Below are 20,735 nucleotides of genomic sequence, written 5' to 3' on the forward strand. Positions count from 1 at the left end.
GCTGTTCTACAGCAGGGAGAATAACCTGTTCCTTGCCAAACAGGAAGGGCGATACAAAGAAAAGTTTAAAAATTCGACAAGTATCAAATCAACCTCCATAACACAAGTAATTTCAAATCTTTTTAGAAAAGAACCATGCAGTAAACACCACCCTGTTGACAACCTCCATCATGCAATTAAAAGTCATCAGGAATTGCAGTTTTTGAGATTTTTTTTAATAAAATGCACATTTTTAAAACACAAGGCCACTATCTCACCCTTTCAGTTTCATTTTTTCTGCAGTTCACACAACTAAATTACTCTTACATATCCACTCCGTGACAGAAAGAACATTAGTTTTCTTTGCAGACACCACTTAAAAATTACTGTTTTCACTAAAAATTCGAACTTTTAAGTGTGTTGGTGGCTTTTATTAATAAGTTTTGCAACAGTTTAACAAAATAACTTTTTTTCTAAATGGTTCCTCAAAACCAATACAGTCCTTTTATATAATGTAAGAGGTACAGGAGGGGTGGGGAATTGAATCTAAATGTATGTCTTCCACAAAGCTAACCCTGTTTTAAGAATTTTGTAGATTTCAGCTGTCTCTTTCATACTGACAGACAACACGAGGAGAAAACACATTAATCATGTTTCATTCTGTTTTAGCAGTGGCTGCTGTGAATTCACAGACAGGACACCTGTGCTTAGCAAAATGCAACTTCCTTTATATGAGGAAACACCTACACGCCGATTTAATCACACACACACACACTCCCCCCCTTCCCCGCCCCAGACAGGGTGGGCTTGGTGGCGAAGGAAGCGAGAGCGAGCGTGTTTTGGGGGAAAAATCAGGGGCTGTCGGACCAAAGGCAGCCCTGAGCCGGGCTCCTCCAGCAGCAGGAAGTTTCCAAGGGGCCTTGCCGAGCATGCGCCATGAGCCGCACGGGCTCCCTATGTGGCAAGAGTGCAGAGGCAACAACCAAACGAATAACAGAGACAAGAGATCAAGAGCAACAAGCTCCCTCCCCTCTGTATTCCTGCGGCCGCCTCCACACAGCCCTCCTTCCCCACGGCTGCTCTCTTGGCCCGAGCCCTCCCGCATCCACTGCGGGCAGCTGGGATTAGAGAGTCTGGCAACCAAACCTGCTACTGGAGAGGGAGGAGAGGAGAGCAGCTCGAAAGCAAACAGCGGAGTGCATAACCTATCCCTCCACCTCGCACGTCTCAGGTGGCGGCGGGGGAGCAGCAGCGAGCAGCCACAGCTTGTCCCCCTCGCAACTGGAAGAGGGGATGGGGGAGGAGGAGGGGGGAGAAAAGAGGGATGGAGGTGGCACACAATGGCTGTCTGTGTTTGTGGGGAGGAGACGGCCCGCAACAGCAGCCGTGTGGGGAGGGGGGGAGCTCAGGGTTTCTCCGTGACCCCCATTCCTCATCCCAGATACACCGAGCTGGAGGGGGGGGGGGGGGAGGGGTCACTGGGGATCGGGACATTGCCGTGTGTTTGTGTACGTGTGTGCGTGTGTCCCCTTCTTATTTCGGGGGAGAGGTAAAAAAGGACAGAGATGGGGGGGAGGGGGGGAAGAGGCTGTGAAGCGCCCCCCAAACCTTGGGGAAGGGAGGAGGTGGAAGAGAGATCGGCTACCAGCGCCAAGCTGAACGAAAATAGTTATTTCGTCTTATGCCTGTTTTCTGCAGGAGTCCCACCCGCACAGAGCTCGGGAACGAACCCAGGGAAACGGGGGGGAAGGGAGGGACGGAGGGGGGTCACAGGCGGCACCGAGAAGGAGGAGAGGGGAGGAGGAAGGCCCCCACCTCCTTCCCGTGCCCGCCGCGGGGGCAGGCAGCTCTCCCCTCAACATACACACACAAATAGCTGCTCCCCCCAAAAAAAGCAGGGAGAGAGGGCTCCCCTCCCCCCGGGAATCCCAGGCCCCTCCTCTCCCTCGGCGCGCTCCACCCCCGGGGCCGGGAGGAGGCGGGGGGGGACAGCCCCGGCCCCCCCTCCGCCCCCCGGGCCCCCCTCAGCCGGCCGCCCCGGAGCGGGCTGGCGGGAGAGGTATCGGAGTCGCTTACCCTGGTCTCCGGGCTCCTGCGGCGGTTGTAGGACGCGCTCCAGCTCGGGGAAGGGCAGCTCGGGCAGGTCCAGGAGGGCCCCGTAGCGCTCGAGGAAGGAGCAGACAACGGCGAAGTTGGGCCAGGAGCCCGGGCAGCGCGGGCCCGCCGGGGCAGGGGGCGGCGGGGATGGGGCCGGAGGAGCCGCCGCCGCCGCCATCTTGGACCTGGGGATGGAGAAGGAGCTGGGGAGGGGGAGGGAGGAGGGGGCGCTGCCGGGCCGGGCCGCCACTATCCCACAATGCACCGGGGGTACGATGAAGGCAGGGGAGGGCAGGGGGCGGCGGCCAGAGCGGCGCGAGCCGGCTCCCCTCCGCCGCGCGCGGCGAGGGGGAATGAAAACAAGGCGGGGCAGGGGCGGGGATCGACCTACCGACCGACCAATCGGAACGGGGGGAGGGCGGGGCCAGCAGGGAGCGCTGCCCAATGAGAGGGTGGCAGCGCAGAGGCCCCGCCCCCTCCCCGCGGGGCCGGGCGGAGGCGGAGCCTGGCGGGGCAGTGGGGTCGCGCGCGCGGGGCGGTGAGTGGGGCGCGTGACGGACCCGCGGCGTGAGGGGAGCGGGCGGGAGGGCGGGGCCGGCGCCGGCGGCAGTCCCGGTCCTTGCGCCCCGTCACGCCAGGCCGTGTTTGGGGAGTTCTGAACTGCACCTTCCCTTCCCAACTCCCTCCCTCCACCCCCTCGCGGTGCTTCTCAGGGTTCTTTGCCCTTGTCTCCTTGCTTCTCTCCGCTCTAGTGATAAAGTGCTGTTCCCCCTCTTCTCTTACCCACCAGATCCCCGTGACCTCGCCGGTTAACTGCCGTCACAAGGCTCCCCAGCGAAATGGAATTGCCGAATTCCCAAAGTATGTTTTCCTCCTTCGTGAACTTGACACCTTCCCCCTCCCTACACAGTTGATCTAAACGCCTCCCGTCCTTTCTATTTGCCTTGCTGCTGTCAGTTTTTAATCCTGACCTTCCTCTGCTGCTATATCCCCTGGTATGGGACGTCGCCTGCCTCCTGACCCTGCTCCTAGGCAGTGCTGGAGAACCACGTTGTCTTCTGACACCTTGCAGGAATTTGTTCTGCCCAAGACTTCACGTACACCGTGTAATTCTTTCACTTGTATCCTCTTCAGTCTCAGATTGCCCCTTGGATTTTACAATACGTCCTTTCCTTCTGCAGTGTCTGAATAAAATATTATCTGGTACACTGCTCTCGTTCACCTCTTTTATTCCATTTGTTGCTACCTCCACAGAAGAAAGGTGCTGGCAATCTTAAAGTCCACCTGCTTGCCCAACTGCAATTCAATCTCAGCTTTCTTCCGCTTCCTTCTCAGCCACTTTTGTCTTCTGCCAGCCTTATCCACTGCTTCATTTCTTTCTTTCAGTATAGTCTCCGGATATAAACATGCATTTTGCCTCCTTTTAAGTTCTGCTTCCTTTATTTCTGATTTTACACTCTCATGACTTTGCTTGTAGAGTCCTGAGCCATTTCTGCTCCTTGTCTCTTTGTGTTTGGACTACTGCAGTTTGCAGAATTTGCTGTTTTAGGTTGTACTTGCAAGTAATTTAATTCAAGGTCTCTTTTGATCTTAAGTGTAACTGTATATTTTGATACTTTACATTTCTCACAGTGAATAATTTAAAAAAAGAATTTGTTCGAGAGCTGTTTTCCTGCTCTTCAGTGATTGGACCATGCTCTACATCAAGGGATGCCCAAAGTTTCTATTAATGAGTTCATTCTTACTCTAAGATATTCTTATTTATTCAAGTGGCCTGACCTTACTGATAATCTCTGGCGGAATTATAGGAAATAGTTTTAGATGGTAAATTTTTATTTGTGCCTTGTAAGTTTTGTTGCTTCATTTCTGCTGTTTACTTATTTTTACACTGTTTGGAAAAGATAGCATGGAATCTTTGCTCTTCCATTTGCAGTTTGTGCCTGTTTCATTGCACAGTTCCAGCTTTGTGATACTGCTTGGATTGGGGACGGTGATATTCCTGATAATTTTGTTGTTTATTCACCTCTGTCTAACCTCCAGGTCTAATTCTACTATTTCATCTGAAAAGTAGCACAGGCAAAAATTATTTTCATTCTTCAGAGCCAGGTTCTGGGTGCTTTATTCAGCCTTTAGTCTTTGATTTCATTCTATTGGGACTATTGCTGGTTATTTCTTCAGCTAGACTCTCCCTTCAGGCAGATCTTTAGAAAAATAATCTTAAAAATTTTTGTTTGAATCCATTGCATCGTGGATGTGCAATGAGAGAATCTAGAATATATGAATCCAAGCAGGTTTTAGTCTCCTCTAGCTGCTTGTCTCGCTTCCACAGGACACATGTACCACTAACTTCGCACAGGAGTGAGAAGAAAAAGAATTGCCCCACTATCCTGTGTGAGAAGCACATCTGGTGAACTCGGTCCTGTGCTGAATCCAAAGTCATGTGTTTTTTCCTCCATGCAATGTTTTAGGTGTGATACTGAGATCTGCTTCTGGCAATCCAAGGAGAGCATGTTCTGTCTGGAAGTGCTGCATCTTGTGTAGCACGTGCAAGACAGGAAGGGAGGCTTCCAGGAGGACTGGAAGCATGGTCATCCAAAGATTTATCTTTTGCAAAGGCAGTGCCTTTAATCTGTGCTGCCAGGGTTCATATAATGAATTTAAACTATTCCATTCCTGATGAATGTAAACAATTGAAAAATAAAGGATGAGAGTCTGTGTATCTGGAAGGATCTGCCACAGAGATTTTCTGGATTAGGCAGAGGTGGACCTCTTGTTACTGGAGAAACATCCAGTTTTCTTCAAAATGTGGATTTCAGACCATGTGAATTGGAAGGCCAGAAAGGTGACTCTGCCCTGGAGACGTGTCAGTGGACTGCCATGCTAGTCCAAAGCATTTCCAGGGTATCATCACCCTGTGATTCCTCTCTTTCCCTTCACTGCCAGGATCACCACGGCAATCAGACTGCAATGCCTGAGGGACCGTGAGGAGGCAAAAGATTCCGCAGGGAGCTGCCACAGTGCCTTGTGAGGCAGAGTCCCTGCCCTGCTGGTGCCCAGCAGTGATTGTGGAAGCAGATCCCAACATCACTGCGGCACACACCAGAAAGCAGTTGAGCTACAGTGGCACTGATAAGGCTCTGTCAAGTTCCAGGCAACAGACATCAAAGGAAGATATGTAACAGTGGTTTGCTGCCAAAGGAAAAAAGGGAGAAAATAAGCAGAGACTTAGAAAACATGACTGAAGGGATGTTGATTTAATCTAAATGAAATAAAAGAAAAATACTGAGTGAAATCCTCAAGAAAACAAACAAACAAAAAAAGTGAAAACGAGAAAGATTAAGCTGTTCTACTTTGTCTCGAACAGAAAGGTTAGAAATAATGGGTTTAAGTTGAAACGATGAAGATGGAGGTCAAACAATTAAACAAGTTCTTATTTAGACATATAATTATCCTGGGAGGTTGGTCTCTGTCAGCAGTGTCTGGGAAAAGTCTCAACCACTTTACATCCCTGAAAGTCTTGTTTTCTATAGCAGTGTGACAGCAATACTGTTTGGTTCATGGCTGTACTGTTGGGTTTGTTTCGTGTTTCCTTTTAACCTCACTTAATACCTTAATGGTAAAAGAAGAAAGTGGCCAAAGAAATAGTGCGGATATCTGATATTTTAGGAAATTATTATCATCCTCATTATTCATTTTAGGGAGAAGCTTAAAACGCAGATGTGAGAAGATATTCTGGGACCTGATCCCTGTTGATAGTTTTGAAAGTTGAATATCCAATACTTGAATGGATTTAGCATGTAAAATGATTTGCCCAAAATCCTGCACAAAATCCCCAAGACGACTGGTAATTCAGCAGATCTGCTGATTCTCAGTTCAAGTCTGTTGTCACAAAACCACGTGGATAAAGTCTGTAATAGCATTTCCTTCCTAGCTCCTTGGGGCAAGGACAGAATTTTCCATTTTTATTAACGTGCTGCATATGTTGACCTGATGTTAAGTATTAAATATCCTTTTTCCAGACTTTGGTTCAACTTTGTGATGTCTTCCCCTGAAATTGCTTCCCTTTCTTGGGGTCAGATGAAGGTGAAAGGCTGCTCTACAACATACAAGGACTGCAAAGTATGGCCGGGAGGAAGCCGGACATGGGATTGGAGAGAAACTGGGACTAATGTAAGTTTGCTGTTTACTACCCTGCATTTAAAACAGGACTCTGAGAATGCTCCAGAGAACAGTGTTAAAGGTCCAGCCAGAAATTCAGTGAGCTGCCTTTTTCTTTGATCTAGCCATTAGATTTTCCTGGGAAGAACTGAGTGTGTGTTTTGGAGGTGACTTTGTGGAGGGGTCAGAGGGCTGCAGTCCCACAACGTCCTACATGCAACAGGATATAGCAATTGTTGCCATGAGTTCTGACAGCCACCCTGACCAGACAGCTCTCACACAACTTAGAGCTCTCAAACAATATTCCTCATCTGCTTAAGAGTGCAATTGCCATAAAATGCCAGTAAAAATCTCTCTTCAGACTGTCTAAACAAAAGTTGTTTTGAGTGAGATAGAAAAGAAATTATGAAAAGTAAAAAAAATAGACAGTAACTGACCTTGCATGTTTGGAAGACATCATTGCATGTGGTTTAGTTTATATCCTTTTCCTTGGGGTCCCTCATACATATTTCAGAGAAGAAATATGCAGATAAAATGTCTCATACACTATTTTCTCTGTGAAAAGCTCACGATCCAGCTAATCACACAGTGACTTCTCTTGGTAGCCATATACTAAGTGCTTGCCCTTGTAATTTTAAAGTTTATCTGTAAATGCAATCAGAATTGGATGAAAGTACATGGAGCAGTATTGATAGTTCAGATTTAGGAGCAGTATAGCATATATTGTGTTAGGAACTTGATGTTGATAATTCCTCCCATATTAGGACTTGCACTGGGGTAGATAATTGGCTAGGAAAAAAAAAGTTCCACATTTTCAAAGCAAAAGTTAAAGCACAAAATAACAATGTACTGTCCAGGCCAAGCACCTGCAGCTGTATCCATGCAGAGGATGCAGCTCTCATGGATTCATTTTGACACAACAGAAATGCAGAGCATTTGTGTTCGCAACTTCATCTGTGATCTTTGCGAGAACAGAACTGTTTTAAGCGTCAGAGTTTGGTTTATGCAGAATATATAACACCAAGAGAAGGGTGCTGCTGTCATGCAAAGGTATATGCACCTTGCCGAGAATAAGGTAGCCGTGTATGTAACCTTTTAAAATGCATTTCATTTATGGCCTGGTTATAAAAAAATAAGTTTTCACTGGCTGTTAAAAGGGCTGGGTTTTGTGGTGAGAGTTGCTGTCTGCTTGTTTGACAATATCATTTTTGTGCCTTATATGCACGTGGCTGAAGAAGCAGAACAGGTAATGATAGCTGAAAAGTTTCCAACTAGTTCCCAGATCAATCACATTTTTATATTTATTCCAAGCACTGGAAAACTTTGGTTTCAAATTATAGACACATACTAACAGTTAGGAGGCTGTGTTTTCTTTTGAAAATTTCTAACAAGGAATATCTTCTTGTCACAAGTAAAACATTTAAATCCATGAGTCTTTAGAGGACTTGAAAAACAAGTCAATGTTAAATTAAAATTGGAGGATAAAATGAATAGTTGGGTTCTCTGGAGAGGTAGGTTTTCTGGCATCCTTTTTATTTAATCAGGAAGTAAAAAATATGTATCTATAGAAAGGCCTTATGTAAGTTTCTTGTAAAGCTCCTGCTTTAGGTCAGTTTTATCCTTGCAGCTGAGGAGTAAGGTGATTTTCTTTTAAAATAAATAGCAAACAACAAATATTAATAATAGAACTAGGCTTTTTCTAGACTGCATTCCCAATGTTGAGAAGAACTGCCAAAAATTTAATTTTGTCAGCACTGGAAACAGTGGGATTCAACAGCTGCATTTTCTGCCCATTTTTAAAATGGTGGCTACAGTTTTCTACTTTCCTTGAGCATGTTTTTCCTGGAGGTAGCTGGAACTGAAGTGTGGAAAACAAGCAGTGCTGGTCATGTCCTACACTCTAGTTGGAAATAAATTGTTTCCTTTCCTTCTCTGTTGTCACACTGCTGTCTAGTGGAGCATTCTTTCATCAGGAAAATTGTATAACAGGCCCTGCAAGGTTCTGTAACTGAGCACTAACAGTTATTGTGGCCTTAACCCTTGGGGATGAATGGCACCCTCTCTCCCTGGCTGGCTGCATTTCAGTGGCATCTGCTAATGGCAGAAGAAAAGAAGTAGGCATTGCTGAAATGAAGGCCCTAGAACAGAACAGGCAAGGAAATCTGCTGTCAAATCAACAATGATACAGTTATTTCATCATGTTACATGTTTCCTTTAGTAACACTAGTTTCTTCCTAGCATCAAAGCGTCTTGTGTAACCACAGAAAATCCTTTTGTTCCATGGCTTTAATGTCTCAGGAGTGCTTCTCACGTGACAACAAACCTTCCCCAGAATTCTAATTATTGTAACTGCAGTAAAACATACAAATTCTTGTTGTCTACATTTTGAGTCTACTTAAAAAACCCCAAAGGAAAAGCATTGCCTATTCTGTAATAAACAAGTACTTGGAATGATTTGGTCTGAGAAAGCTCTGCCTATTCATGTGTCTTCTGCATTCCAGGTGTGGATATGGAATGTAAATGGACAAAGGGGAGCACAGCCTTTGGTCCTGGCAGCCCAAAGGGCCAGACATGTCCTGAAGTGTGTCAAGCACAGCACAGCCGAGGGAGGTGCTTGTCCCACTCTGCTCTGCACTGGAGCAGCCCCACCTTGAGTTCTTTGTGCAGTTTTGGGCACCTCAATGTAAGGAGGACATCAGACTGTTAGATGTGTTCCAAGGAGGGTGATGAAGATGCTGAAAGGCTTTGAGGGCAAGGCTTATGAGGAGCAGCTGAGGTCATTTAGCTTGTTCATCCTGGAGGAGACTGAGGGGTGACCTCTTTGCAGAGACAGGACAGTGCAGGGAAAGTGCTGATCTCCTCTCTGGTGACCAGCAGTAGGACCCATGGAAATGCAGTCAAGCTGCAAGGGAATGTTCACATGGGGTGTTAGGAAAAGGCTTTTCACCCAGAGGGTGCTTGGGCTCTGGAACAGGCTCTCCAGGGAAGTGGTCATAGTGCAAGCTTGTTGGAGTTCCAGGAGCATCTGGATGATGCTCTTAAGTCATGGTTTAGCTTAAGCTAGTCCTGTGAATGATTCTCATGGATCTCTTCCAACCTAAGGTGTTCCATGATTCTGTGAACTCAGAGAATCATAAAGGTGAATCATCTGTTACTGAAATTTCGGACATCAGCCATGCTAAAGATTTTCTTGTGGAAAAGGTTTAATGCACTCATTGGAAGTGGCACTCTACCATGGAAGGCTTTTTTCACCTGCAACTTTAGGAGCTCATGTGTTTGTTTCAGCTTGAAAAGTCTTACTTGCTCCATTCTTCATGAGTCCACCATGGCATTACCTACTTCAAGTGAGAAACTCAGACCTCTAGAAAACTATACAATTTGAGAATTCTACTTAAAAAAAAAAGGGGGGGGGACAAATAATATTTATGTTTTAAAAATAAAAACACACACCAAAGAGGGGCCAAATTATAGCCACAGGATGTCCAGTATCTTACTCTTGACCACATGGAGATACACAGAAACTGAATCCAGAAGGAGAATTACTGAAACATAATAATGTTTTATATTAACATTATAGGTATGTTTATTCATTCATATGTTTAAAGCATAATAGCAGTAAATGGGTGTACTTTTTAAAATCTCTGTTTATGTGCTGTGAAAGTTCTTTCTTTGAGGAGTTTGGTTTCAAATATTCTTTTCTCAAAATAAAGAATAGTGCAGAAACGGAACCTGTTAATTGAAATGAAGCTGTCCAATAAATTTCAGTGCTCTTTGGTGAGATTTGCAAAGTAAATAAGAAAATTATTTGATAATTTTAATTATCTGAGGAGTTCTTTATATTTAAAGTGAGTAAACTTTGGCTTGCAACAATCTTTCTTACAAGTAGACTGTTATTTTGAAATCAAACAGCAGTATTGTTGCAATTTATTGATTTTACTTTAACTGTTAATATTTAGAAAATGTCAAGAAGTTAGACATAAATGTTTTAGAAATGTGTAATGCATCTTTTTGGTTTTGACTGTTTAATAAGGAATTATAATATTGACATCAATCAATTAATTACTATCCTTCATCTGCATATTAAACACCTTTTTCAGTTTCTAATGTTATCTACTGTGTGTATGTACAGAAGAGGGTTGTGTTACATTTTGGTTCCACTAATTTACCCTGCTGCTCTGTGTTCAGGACACAGACACAGCTTTCCTGGCTGATGCTGTCCATACACCGACTATTATTTTCCTTCCCTGACACTTAGCATTCTCCAGGAGTGCAGCCAGCTGACCTTGAAGAAATCGTCAAGAAGGGTGTTAAAACTGTGGTGATTGGTCGTGGCATGAGCGAGGCTTTGCAGGTAGGTTTTTGTTCTGTGCCAAGCATTAAGAGAACCGTTTGTTTTTCCTCTCTCTCTGATTAGGAGGAAAAAAATTAAATCGATGATGCTTCACCGAGAGGGAAAAAATTGAGGATCAGTGTAAATGAGCTCCTGTCAGGGGTCCCTCAGGTCCTGAAAGAAGCATCATTTGAGCTCCTCTGTATTAGTGTCAATGTCAAGCAGTAAACAGGTTTATGTTCTGCTACAGGAGCAACTGAAAAGAGGAGAATTTTTCAGAATGTCATTAGTCCCCTCCTCTTGCAATAGCTTATAACTGGCTCTCTAGCCTGCTGTAAATACTTTGGTAATTAAGCATTCTTGTCACAATTGTTGCCAGGGTGTGTCATTTCAGCAGATAAACTAGCTACAGATCAGAAGTGCTGGGCTTTACTTGGTGAGAAGCAAGTCTTCAGCTTTCTGGTGGGGTGAATAACATCTTCTTTAGATTAAATTCCTTTAGTTACAATTCTATTTATTTTTGTAAGAGGACTGCATTTTGAAGTGTGCTAAGGAGATAGGGGAGGTGTGCGTATAAAAGTAGCTTTATTGAAGAGAAAAAAATTAAACCAATCTTAGAATTATCTGAGCAGTTTTGACTACTGGCAGTTACTTAAGTCATGTTTAACGAATGGCATCGGTACCTGGTTTTCCACAAGTCTTACAGTTTAACGGAAAAAGAATCTTGCTTTTGCGATTTCCCTTTCTCTTCCGAGGTGCCAGCATCCACTGTGGACTATCTGAAGAAGAACGGGATCGACGTGCTGGTGCTGCAAACGGAGAAGGCTGTGGCGGAGTACAATGCCCTGGCTGCTCAGGGTGCCAAAGTGGGCGGCGTCTTCCATTCCACCTGCTGAGGCGCAGCTCATTCCGCCCTCCCGGCCCGCAGCCAAATCACGGACACACCTCTGCTGAATCTAATCGCACTCTGCTGAGTGTGAATTTAGGCGCCAAGGCATCCGTGCACCGACAATCTAAAATGCAAAGACAGTCTATTAGTTCAGGATTTAAACAAAACGAGGGCTCACAAAAAGCGGGGCTGTTAATGTAATTAAATCGTTTAATTACAGAATAATTTCCATGTATTGTTGAGATTGACCTAATTTTCTTCTGAAGGCTGTCCATAGTCTTGTCACTTAACTTTTCTTCACAGCCTGTTGATTAAATCGGGAGATTATATTTAGAATACTTTTATTAGAAAAACGCCCAAAATTACATTACTGGCTACTGGAATGCAGCCATAAACCAGCTGATGAGCACAATCATATAGGAGATATGAAGAGGTGATAAAGAAGCACTTTACCACCACTGAATAAATAAGATAAAAATAAAATAAATTAAAAAGCAAACCCAGAACATACAACTTTACCTTCTGCAGGTGACCTCAGTTAGGGTATTTACCAATTTATGAACATCACATAATAGAGCACTTTAAAATTTTTCATTGAGCCTGAAAAAGGGGGAAAAAATGTCAACAGGGTATAAGCATAAAATCTGTGCCTTAAATGATTTTCTTATGAATTGCCAGTTGTGAGGATTGAGTTGTCTAATACATACCTATTCAGAAGTTTCTACATGCTTGAAATCATGAGAAAGGTGTGTTACAAACACACCTAGAGTTTGCGGCATAAAACATGAATCTTTATGAAATCAGTCTGAATTGCTGCTAGCAAGGCACTGCTGCAAGCTGGGGATGCATGTGAGAATTGTTACTGGTCATCATTATCTGATGATTTAATTGTTGTGCCAACAAACATTACACTGAGGATTTAAACAGTTCTCTTGGTTACTATTCTTGGTGGGCTTCTATCAATATTGCTAGTTAAAAGTCATCTACTATAGATTTTTTTCCCACCAGGCTCACCATTTCTTGTTCTGTGCATATTAATTCTGGGTGTATTAATGACAGTACCAAGATGAAGCTGTAAAAGCCCTAAGGCACTTGGAGCTATTCAAGCAGTAGTAGAGAGGCTTAGATTGATAGGAGAGCACAATAACTTTTCCAAGACACACATAATACTCTTTCTGCTATTTGCTCTAGTAATCATTTAGAACTTTTTATCTGATAAAATACTAAATGGTGTAAAAACAAAGGGAAAGTGAGTACTTGAAAGTTTTATCTTGCACTCTCCTAATTACAGCAATGTTTTCTGTTAGTGTAGCTACATCTGAAGCAAAATCTTACATAACCCAGCAGGAACTGCCTTTCCAGCTGCATCTGTGTTGTCTGATGCAGCAGCTGGTATAATGCTCATTGTAGCTGCTGTGACATTTTTCTGCATAACTTGTGAAGGAGAAGGTGGATTACTGTCCCAGAAGACTGTGGTCATCCCAAGGGAATGCCAGCAGAACGAGTTCCTACCAGTCTGCAGAGTGAGGAGACTTTTGCACTAAATGTTATCTGATAGCGAAGGTGGTTTGACTCTCTTGATCGTGGTCATGTATTTGTATTATTTTATGAGCTTCTGGGCCTAAAGGCAGCCTCAAATGAGAAAATGTAATGCTTTGTAATGCTTTGGCTGAGAGGACACTGCAGTACTTAAAAAAATGGAACCATGCACATTACACTGTTAGGAGAAGTTGAGCAAACACCTTATCTTTCTACTCCAGGTCTGGTTTTTACTTTTTTTTTTTTTTTTTTTTTTTTTTTTTTTTTTTTTTTTTTTTTTTTTTTTTTTTGTAACATATGTTCATGTTAATGGGGCACATTAATGGTGACGTCATATTCACCAAAACTTCCTGGTTCAGGTCCTGCATTGAGACAAATACTGTGGGCACCTCACACTGCTGCTGCCACATGGTCTGTCGGGGAGCAGAGCCCGTTTTGCTCTGCCAGGTGACTGAGGTGGACCCTACCCAGCTTTGTGCTGCAGCCTCTTAATTCTTCTCTTCATTTGGCAGCTGGTAGGATGCAGAAGATTCCACTTCCAAAATAGGGAGCTGCAGTGTGCAAAGAAATGGATTTCTTTTTTTAAAGGTAAACTGCTAAGTTTCACCACCACCAGTACAAAATTTTGGTGTCAACAAGGAGATAATCTGCTGCAAGTCTTTTCCATCCATGTCTTCTTTTGCTGCTCTCGTCACAGCTTCCTGAGTCAGCACTGTCAGTTCCCACAACAGCATCTCTTCCACTTGGGCTGCTCCAGCCACTGAAAGCCTGATTTCCTTCTTGGTGCCTGAAATTACTTTGCTAGATGGTGGAAGCAGCTGGGATTGATTCATCAAAAAATTCCAGCAGAGCTCAAACTGGTATCTTTGTTAAATTGCTGCTTTCAGCTAGAGCCATAAATAATTTGTTAAAATTATGGGCTCATAGCCCAAATCATGGGAATGCACTTTTATAAAGCAGGATTTCTCACATACACCACTGCTCTGCCTCCCACCAGGAAAACGATCTCCCAGTAGGCAGTGAACTCCCACCCTGATGCTGAAATTAAAGCTGAGCTGCGGCTGGGCTGGGAGCCAGGAAGATTCCACCCCAGCTGCTCTGCCGCCGAGTGGGTCAGTCCCCAGCCTTTATCTTTGTGAAGCAGCATGTGTGAGCTGGCAGCCGGGAGAAACAGGCCATAAAAGGCTCACAGACACCAAATGCAACATGACCAGCATTTTTAAGGGACATTGGGCAGCATTTGTGCAAAGCCTGGCATCCACAAGCCTTAAAACTTCGTATTTTGAAGCCCCACTGATACTACATTAGCAAACTGTAAAGTAAAAAGACAGCCTTTTCTGCATTCCCAGTGCCTGTGACTAAGAATAAAATGAAAGATGCCAGTGAAATAAGATGAAAAAAGTTATTATAACTTAGACAAGCAAGACAGGATTCTAGAGGAAAATCCATCTGTGAAGTTGGATGAACCCAAGATGATGACCAGTACAGCATGCTGGAGAGTGCAAGTCTGATGAGGAGAGGCCTGAGGGAGCTGGGGGTGTTTAGCCTGAAGAAAAGGAGGCTCAGAATGGACCTTATTGCTCTCTACAACTGCCTGAAAAGAGACTGTAGCCACTAAGGTGTCAGTAACAAGTGACAGGACAAGAGGAAACAGCCTCAAGTTGTACTAGAGGAGGTTTAGACTGATAATTAGGAAAAAAATCTCTTTCCCAAAAGTGTTGCCAGGCTTTGGAACAGGCTACCCAGGGAAGTGGTGGAGTCATCACCCCTGGCAGTGTTCAAAAGGCGTGTGGATGTGGCACCTGGGGCCATGGCTTAGTGTGGGTGTGGTAGAACTGAGTTTATGGCTGGACTCCATGGTCTTAGAAGCCTTTTCCAACCTAAATGATTCAGTGATGTCATGCAGTCCTGATTTAAATGCGTGCCCTGTTTCTTTACCTTCCCAAGAACTTGCTTTGTACTTTTTGCAGTGAGTGTCCCTGCCCATTTGCTTTCTTTTGGTCTTTTTTAAAATAAGGTGAAAGCCATACCAGGTCTGAGTTAATGTCTTATAAGCTTCAACTCTGCTCCCAATACAGTTATGCATTGTTTTACGAGCTCTTAACTCAGTAATTATTTACTTCCGAGTTTGCCTATGAATTTCAGTGGACTTCAGCAATCTGGGTATGAATTTCCTACTAAAAGCATTCAAAGCTGGTTTCCAACATACAGATGCCTTATGTAAATTAAATCCAGGAAGCTAATGGTAAATAGGACAACACATTTTCAAACCAAGCTACCCCTCTTTCACATGAGGTCAGCATTCTCCTTGCTCTGTCAGATTCTTTTCCCTCTTGCTTCTGTCTAACTAGGAGGTACAATGCAGAGGTGAGAGGTGTTTGAACATCATTGAATTTTAGCAAATTATTTGCCCTTCCTTTGTAGATTGCCCAATCTCCCTGTGGCTGCAGCTGTATTGGCAAACTGTTCCTAGACTGTTCCTACTTGGAACCATCTGAGAGAACAGAAACTCCCCATACTTGAGTGACTGTCATCTGAAGTGCTCTGTTCCCCCTCCAACAGAGATGAAAGATGCAAATTATCTTTGTGCGTGACTAGAGCCCTTTGTTTTTCTTTTCATTCGGAGATCAATCATCTTATAGGCTAGTGCAGTGCAGAAGCCCAACAATTATCCAGAATTGAAGGACAACGGGTGAATGGCATGAATGCCTCTGAGACAACACAAAGAGCACGAACTCTGGTATTTTTGAGAGCATAAAAATCTTAATGTCTCAAACCTGGGGATGGGAAGAAAAAGTCAGCATCTGGATTTCAACAACTACAGTAAACCCTTGCTTTTTATGCCAATTTCTTTTCCAAGTCCCCGTATGTTGGAACATGGTGTAAAATGGGCAGTCCCATACACATATACAGGCTGGGTTTAGAATGGACTGAGAGCAGCCCAGAGGGGCAACAGCTTGGGGGTGTTGGTGGGTGAGCAGCTCAACATGACTCAATGACGTGTCCTGGCAGCCCAAAGGATGTAGATGCCTTTTTGGGATGCACCTGGGCAGCAGGCCAAGGGAAGAGATTCTTCCCCTCTGTTCTGTTCTGGTGAGACTGCACCTGTAGTGCTGCATCCAGCTCCGGGGCCCCCAACATAAGGATGTCAACATGTGGAATAAGTCCAGAGGAGACCATGAAAATGCTGAAAGGGCTGGAGCACCTTGGTGTGGAAACAGGCTGAGAGAGTTAGGGTTGTTCAGCCTGGAGAAGAGATGGCTCTAGGGAAACCTCAGAGCTCCTTCCAGTACCTGAAGGGGCTACAAGAGAGCTGGAAAGGGACTTTTGACAAGGGCATGAAGTGATAGGACAAAGGGGGAGCTTTAACCTGAAAGAGGGAAGGTTTAGATTAGATGATGAATTAGTCATCTGCTTGCACAGGTGAAACTGAAGGAAGAAAGGAGAAGCTGTGATGTCTTCCATGATCCAAGCCAGGAATCAGAGAAAAATCTACACAAGAGAACCCAACTACAGAATGCTCTCATTAGCAGATTGGAAATGTTCATAGCAGCCTTACATTTTCAGCTTGTTTTAAGCATCTTGAAATTACAGATGGAAGAACTTTTCCACAGCTCTGCAGTATTTCATTCTTGGTGGCAATACAGAAGGCACTCACTCTGCCTGGTATGTTTTACAGAAGGAGGTCAAGGACAGTATGAGGGGAACAAAATAGTAGAAATTTGACCCAGTACATAGCAAAAGAAAGATGCCAACCTTTTGATACTGAAAGTATCTGCTGTGCCAACCACAACATCCATTGTGGTTTGGAGCCTATGGATACCATCAAAATTAGAAACACTACTGAGATGACAAACTACACGAAATACTGGTGAAGTACAAAAATGAGAGGAAGAAAAAGGGAAGTCTGCAATGAGCTCACTCAACTTGTCAAATATCTGCCTAGACACAGCTTCCTAATGAGAGATACATCAACCCTGTCTGCTGGGAACTGAACTGATGATGCCAAAGACAAGTCAGACGATAAAAACTCAGCTGTCAGATAGGCAGATTTTCAAAGCAGTGCTCTAAAGGTGAAACACTAACAAAGTTTGTAAGAGGAGAGGCACTAAGAAAGTAAATTTAATTCAAGAATAGCTAAAGCAACAGCATAACCGTAACTCATAACCATAAAACTTATGAGCCTCTGGGCTACAACTTACCAGTGCTAAAAAATTAAAATCACAAAAAAAACATGCAGTGATCTTATCAGCCAAGGACTATGCAGGCATCCATGTTCACTCATATTATAAAAAAGAAGCACAATAGCATGAGTTTTCCAATTTTATTGTAGGAAAGCATGTAAAGGGTTATTTACACTAAATACAGCCAGAAAGTATTTCTTCACTGTTTTGTTTACTTGCTAAAAATATACCTCTTTTTAAAAAGAAAAAAACCCAACTGATTCATAAACACAGGCAACATTTGGCTGCCACACTAGAATGTTGCACACATTAGGTCCTCCTAAAAAATCCTATCAAAGGATTGCTACAAATCATAGGAGGTTTCTCAGTCTGCTAAGCCTGGCACGCAGACGCAATGCACAGACACGCTTCCCAACAGGAATGTCAGAGGGATCACGTTTTAACTAAATTCTTGTCCCTCTGTACTCCCAGCTCACCTCCAGAGGGGAACACTGACAAACGGCCCAACTGCTGCTGAACAGAGTGTGTTCGGATACCTTGACTGACAAGAAAGACTTTGAGTGCCAAAGTGCTGCCGAACTGGAAATCATAGATTTTCATATCCCACTAAGACTGGTTCAGGCCACGATATTCACACAGAAACAGGTCCTGTAAAACTTAGTGGTTAGGAATTTTCCAACTGGTACTTAATCACATTGCTCCTCAAGTAGTACAAAGGTGCAACAGGAGACAAACTGCTTTGTTGCTGTAGCTCAGTCAAACTCCATGTCCTGACTGAAGTTCTGCCACCTGCACAAACAGGTTCCTCCTGCCCCTGCACCGTGAACAGCCTGTGCCCTCCCCAGAGCTGGACCAGCTTCAGTACAGCTGTAGAGGATGTAGAACAGCAATTGGCAATTTCCTTCCCAGGTGCTGTTCCCACACAAGATTCATAGTACTTCTTAGAATATTATTTTTTCTGTTAAGAAATTAGGTACCAGTGCACAAATGCAAGTTTTAGACATTAAAAGAAACCCACCAAAACAACCAAACCCAAAAAAAACCCAGAAACGAACCAACAACCCCGCCACAAAATGCTGAACTCCTCAGCTTCACTTCAGAGTATTGTAAAAATGACATTGATTTGTGTGCCCAAGCATTTACATAGTAAATACATAGCAGAAAACCTAGAGGCCATGGAGAAAGACTTTTAATAGATAAAACTGAAGCCCAGTGAAATTCCTGCTGGAATGCTGATTGAGAACTGTTCTGTTTCTGTTGAGTCAATACAGAAAAACCTGCATTTTCTTGAAACCTCTCCTAATTAGCTGAGCAACTCCTGTATTTGCCTGCTGCTTAAGAGACCAGCTGTTCTTCAGCAGCTTTATTTTGACATCTGACTCCCTTTATGCATGTAAAGGCTGTTTTGGCTTTGTTTGCTATCTCGGACACAGCATCTTGTTTTCATGTAACCCAACAAACCCCATAAATAGGTTTTTCTGTGCCAGCCTTCACCGCCTGGCAGGTTTGGGCATTATATACACCTTAACAGGTTTGCTGAAGGGGATGGTCCCCTCTATGCTGTTTTCAGAGGGTGGGAAAGCCTCCAAGCTCTCACTCCAGGTAGATTTAGGAATTCTGGTAGATGCTTTGCTCCTGTTGGAATTGTAAGCCAGCAGCAATCGCACTTCAATCTGACATGGCTCTGCGGAGAAAAAAAATAGAACAATCGAAATGTGATTGTCATTGCACAATCAATGAACAGTGAACAATCAACATCAAATGAATTTTAATTTCATGTATGCTGGTATGTACAGAGCTGTTCCGGAGTGACCAGAATCCAGTCCAGTGTCTGAAAAACAAGCCTTTGGCATTACATTCAGCACAGCAGAACTATGGACTGTTCTAGGTTTATCCCCCTCTCTATCACTTAAAAAAATCTTACTGCTAACTTGCAACTTACAAAAATAACTGTTGGAAAGTAACTCCATTAAATAATAAAAAATCACTAAAACCCCCACAGAACTAGCAGGCTCTGCTCACTGTATTTATGTCAGGATCAATACAGATGACATCTGGTCAGACTTGTGGCACAGATTACTTGAAGATTCTCTTTTGCTGGAAGTTTTCACATGCCAGAAAGCCTCTTCCTCTCTTTCACCAGCTATGCAGCTAAGCGGAGCAAGGTTCCTAATACTGTCCATAGGATGATTTCACTTTTCTCACAGTGGTCATAACAGAACTGGGGTTTCAGTACACATTACTATGTGTACCTGGACTTACTGCTGGACTTACCCAACAAAATTCTCCTTTCTAGACTGAAAATGAGATTTAAGTCTTCTTTATGGACTGTACTGGTTTGGGCTGGGATAAAGTTAATTTTCCTTCATAGTAGCTTGCATGATGCCTTGTTTAGGATTTGTGACTAAAATAAGTGTTGATAACAGGGATGTTGTAGCTATTGCCGCACAGTGTAATACCCATGAGTTTTCTCACATTGCCCTTCTGATCCTTTACCTGTCCCACTGGGGAGTGAGCACCAGGTGGTGTGCGGGACTTAACTGTATACTAGGGATAACCCATAACAGGACCACATTAATGAAACCTAAATGAAACCTGCTGGAACCCACAGGATTTTAAGATGCCAAGCCCAGAACTGCAGGGGGTCTCCAGCTGAGACATCATCAGCACCAGACAGAATACAAGAAATAACCCCTTTGCACACTTACTCTATGCTTCAGCCAACACCTCTGTGAGCTCAGCTTTTCATCACTCCACCAACTCTTATTTGCAGCAGGCAGTCACCTCTCACTTCTGCTCTATGCCTGGCAGTTAATCAGCACTTTGCACTTGGGCATTCTCCTTCCCTTCACACTCTCTACTGGCCTTTAATTCATTGTCTTGAATTAAGGCAATTTCTCCACTTTGAATTCTGACCCTGTTTCCTGAGCCCCTCCCAGCTCAGTGTCTTCCCCCTGTTTTATATGCCCAAGTGCTAATGTCAAAGCTAATGATTAAAACAATGCCTAGAGGAGACACCAGAATAGAACCCCTTAGGGCCATGCTTAAAATGCCCTTCCAGTGAACACTGCAAAAGTAGAAATAAGGACTTCAGCTCCCTCTGGTGAAGTAATAGGATCAACCCTTAAACCCACATACTTCCAGTCCTAGAAACAGTACCATGTTTTTTTCTCCAAAACAAAACAAAGACAGCAGGATGAGTGAGTACATCATGGAAGTACTATATAAAAAAGGGTACGAGAAGGAACACAGCAATAAACAAAATTCTGGTGGCTAAAAGAAAAAATTTTAAAAATCTAATGAAAAATTGCTCAGAATAAAACCCTCTCAGAGGCAACCTCCACATTTGAATAAAGGTGAAGGGATTAAAAGAAAACAGGACAAAGGGAACTGCGAATGAAATTCATTTGGCTTTTGATGTTTGAAGTCCACAAGCCAATTACCGAAGTGCATCCATGGGGAAGTGTGAACAGCAGCTGAGACTGAAAGAAAATGTTGGAGTCACATCATCATCAGAGCTAAGGGGGGGTTTTAATGCATTAAAAGGGTGCAAGTTGAA

At 43.7% G+C, this 20,735-nt stretch overlaps 3 protein-coding genes across 7 annotated transcripts in view; 1 reads left to right on the plus strand and 2 right to left on the minus strand.

Annotated features, from left to right (window-relative positions):
* Nucleotides 1-2,304, minus strand: part of RSF1 (remodeling and spacing factor 1) — a 60,864-nt gene extending 58,560 nt beyond the window's left edge. The window contains exon 1 of the mRNA XM_014887356.2: nt 2,056-2,304. Coding sequence (XP_014742842.2) covers nt 2,056-2,254 — 199 coding nt within the window. The 5' untranslated portion in view covers nt 2,255-2,304. The remainder of the gene's footprint in view (nt 1-2,055) is intronic.
* AAMDC (adipogenesis associated Mth938 domain containing) lies at nt 1,976-11,952 on the plus strand. 4 transcript variants are annotated; one of them, XM_088159237.1, is made up of 5 exons: nt 1,976-2,038; nt 2,867-2,937; nt 6,096-6,246; nt 10,490-10,585; nt 11,320-11,952. In XM_088159237.1, exons 3-5 carry the CDS (start codon nt 6,115-6,117, stop codon nt 11,458-11,460), a joined length of 369 nt encoding a protein of 122 aa, XP_088015363.1. In that variant the 5' UTR covers nt 1,976-2,038; nt 2,867-2,937; nt 6,096-6,114; the 3' UTR covers nt 11,461-11,952. The 4 variants fall into 4 exon arrangements, with proteins under 4 accessions (XP_088015363.1, XP_088015360.1, XP_014742847.1 ...); XM_014887361.2 differs by lacking the exon at nt 1,976-2,038 and adding an exon at nt 2,534-2,614; XM_088159234.1 differs by lacking the exons at nt 1,976-2,038; nt 2,867-2,937 and adding an exon at nt 2,531-2,614.
* Nucleotides 11,953-17,302: 5,350 nt separating this feature from the next.
* INTS4 (integrator complex subunit 4) overlaps nt 17,303-20,735 on the minus strand; it is a 32,216-nt gene continuing 28,783 nt past the window's right edge. For both annotated transcript variants that reach the window (XM_014887358.2, XM_088159225.1), the window contains exon 23: nt 17,303-18,860. In XM_014887358.2, coding sequence (XP_014742844.2) covers nt 18,667-18,860 — 194 coding nt within the window. In that variant the 3' untranslated portion in view covers nt 17,303-18,666. The remainder of the gene's footprint in view (nt 18,861-20,735) is intronic.

Source organism: Sturnus vulgaris, chromosome 2 (assembly GCF_052056855.1).
Source record: "Sturnus vulgaris isolate bStuVul1 chromosome 2, bStuVul1.hap1, whole genome shotgun sequence".
Taxonomy (NCBI): domain Eukaryota; kingdom Metazoa; phylum Chordata; class Aves; order Passeriformes; family Sturnidae; genus Sturnus; species Sturnus vulgaris.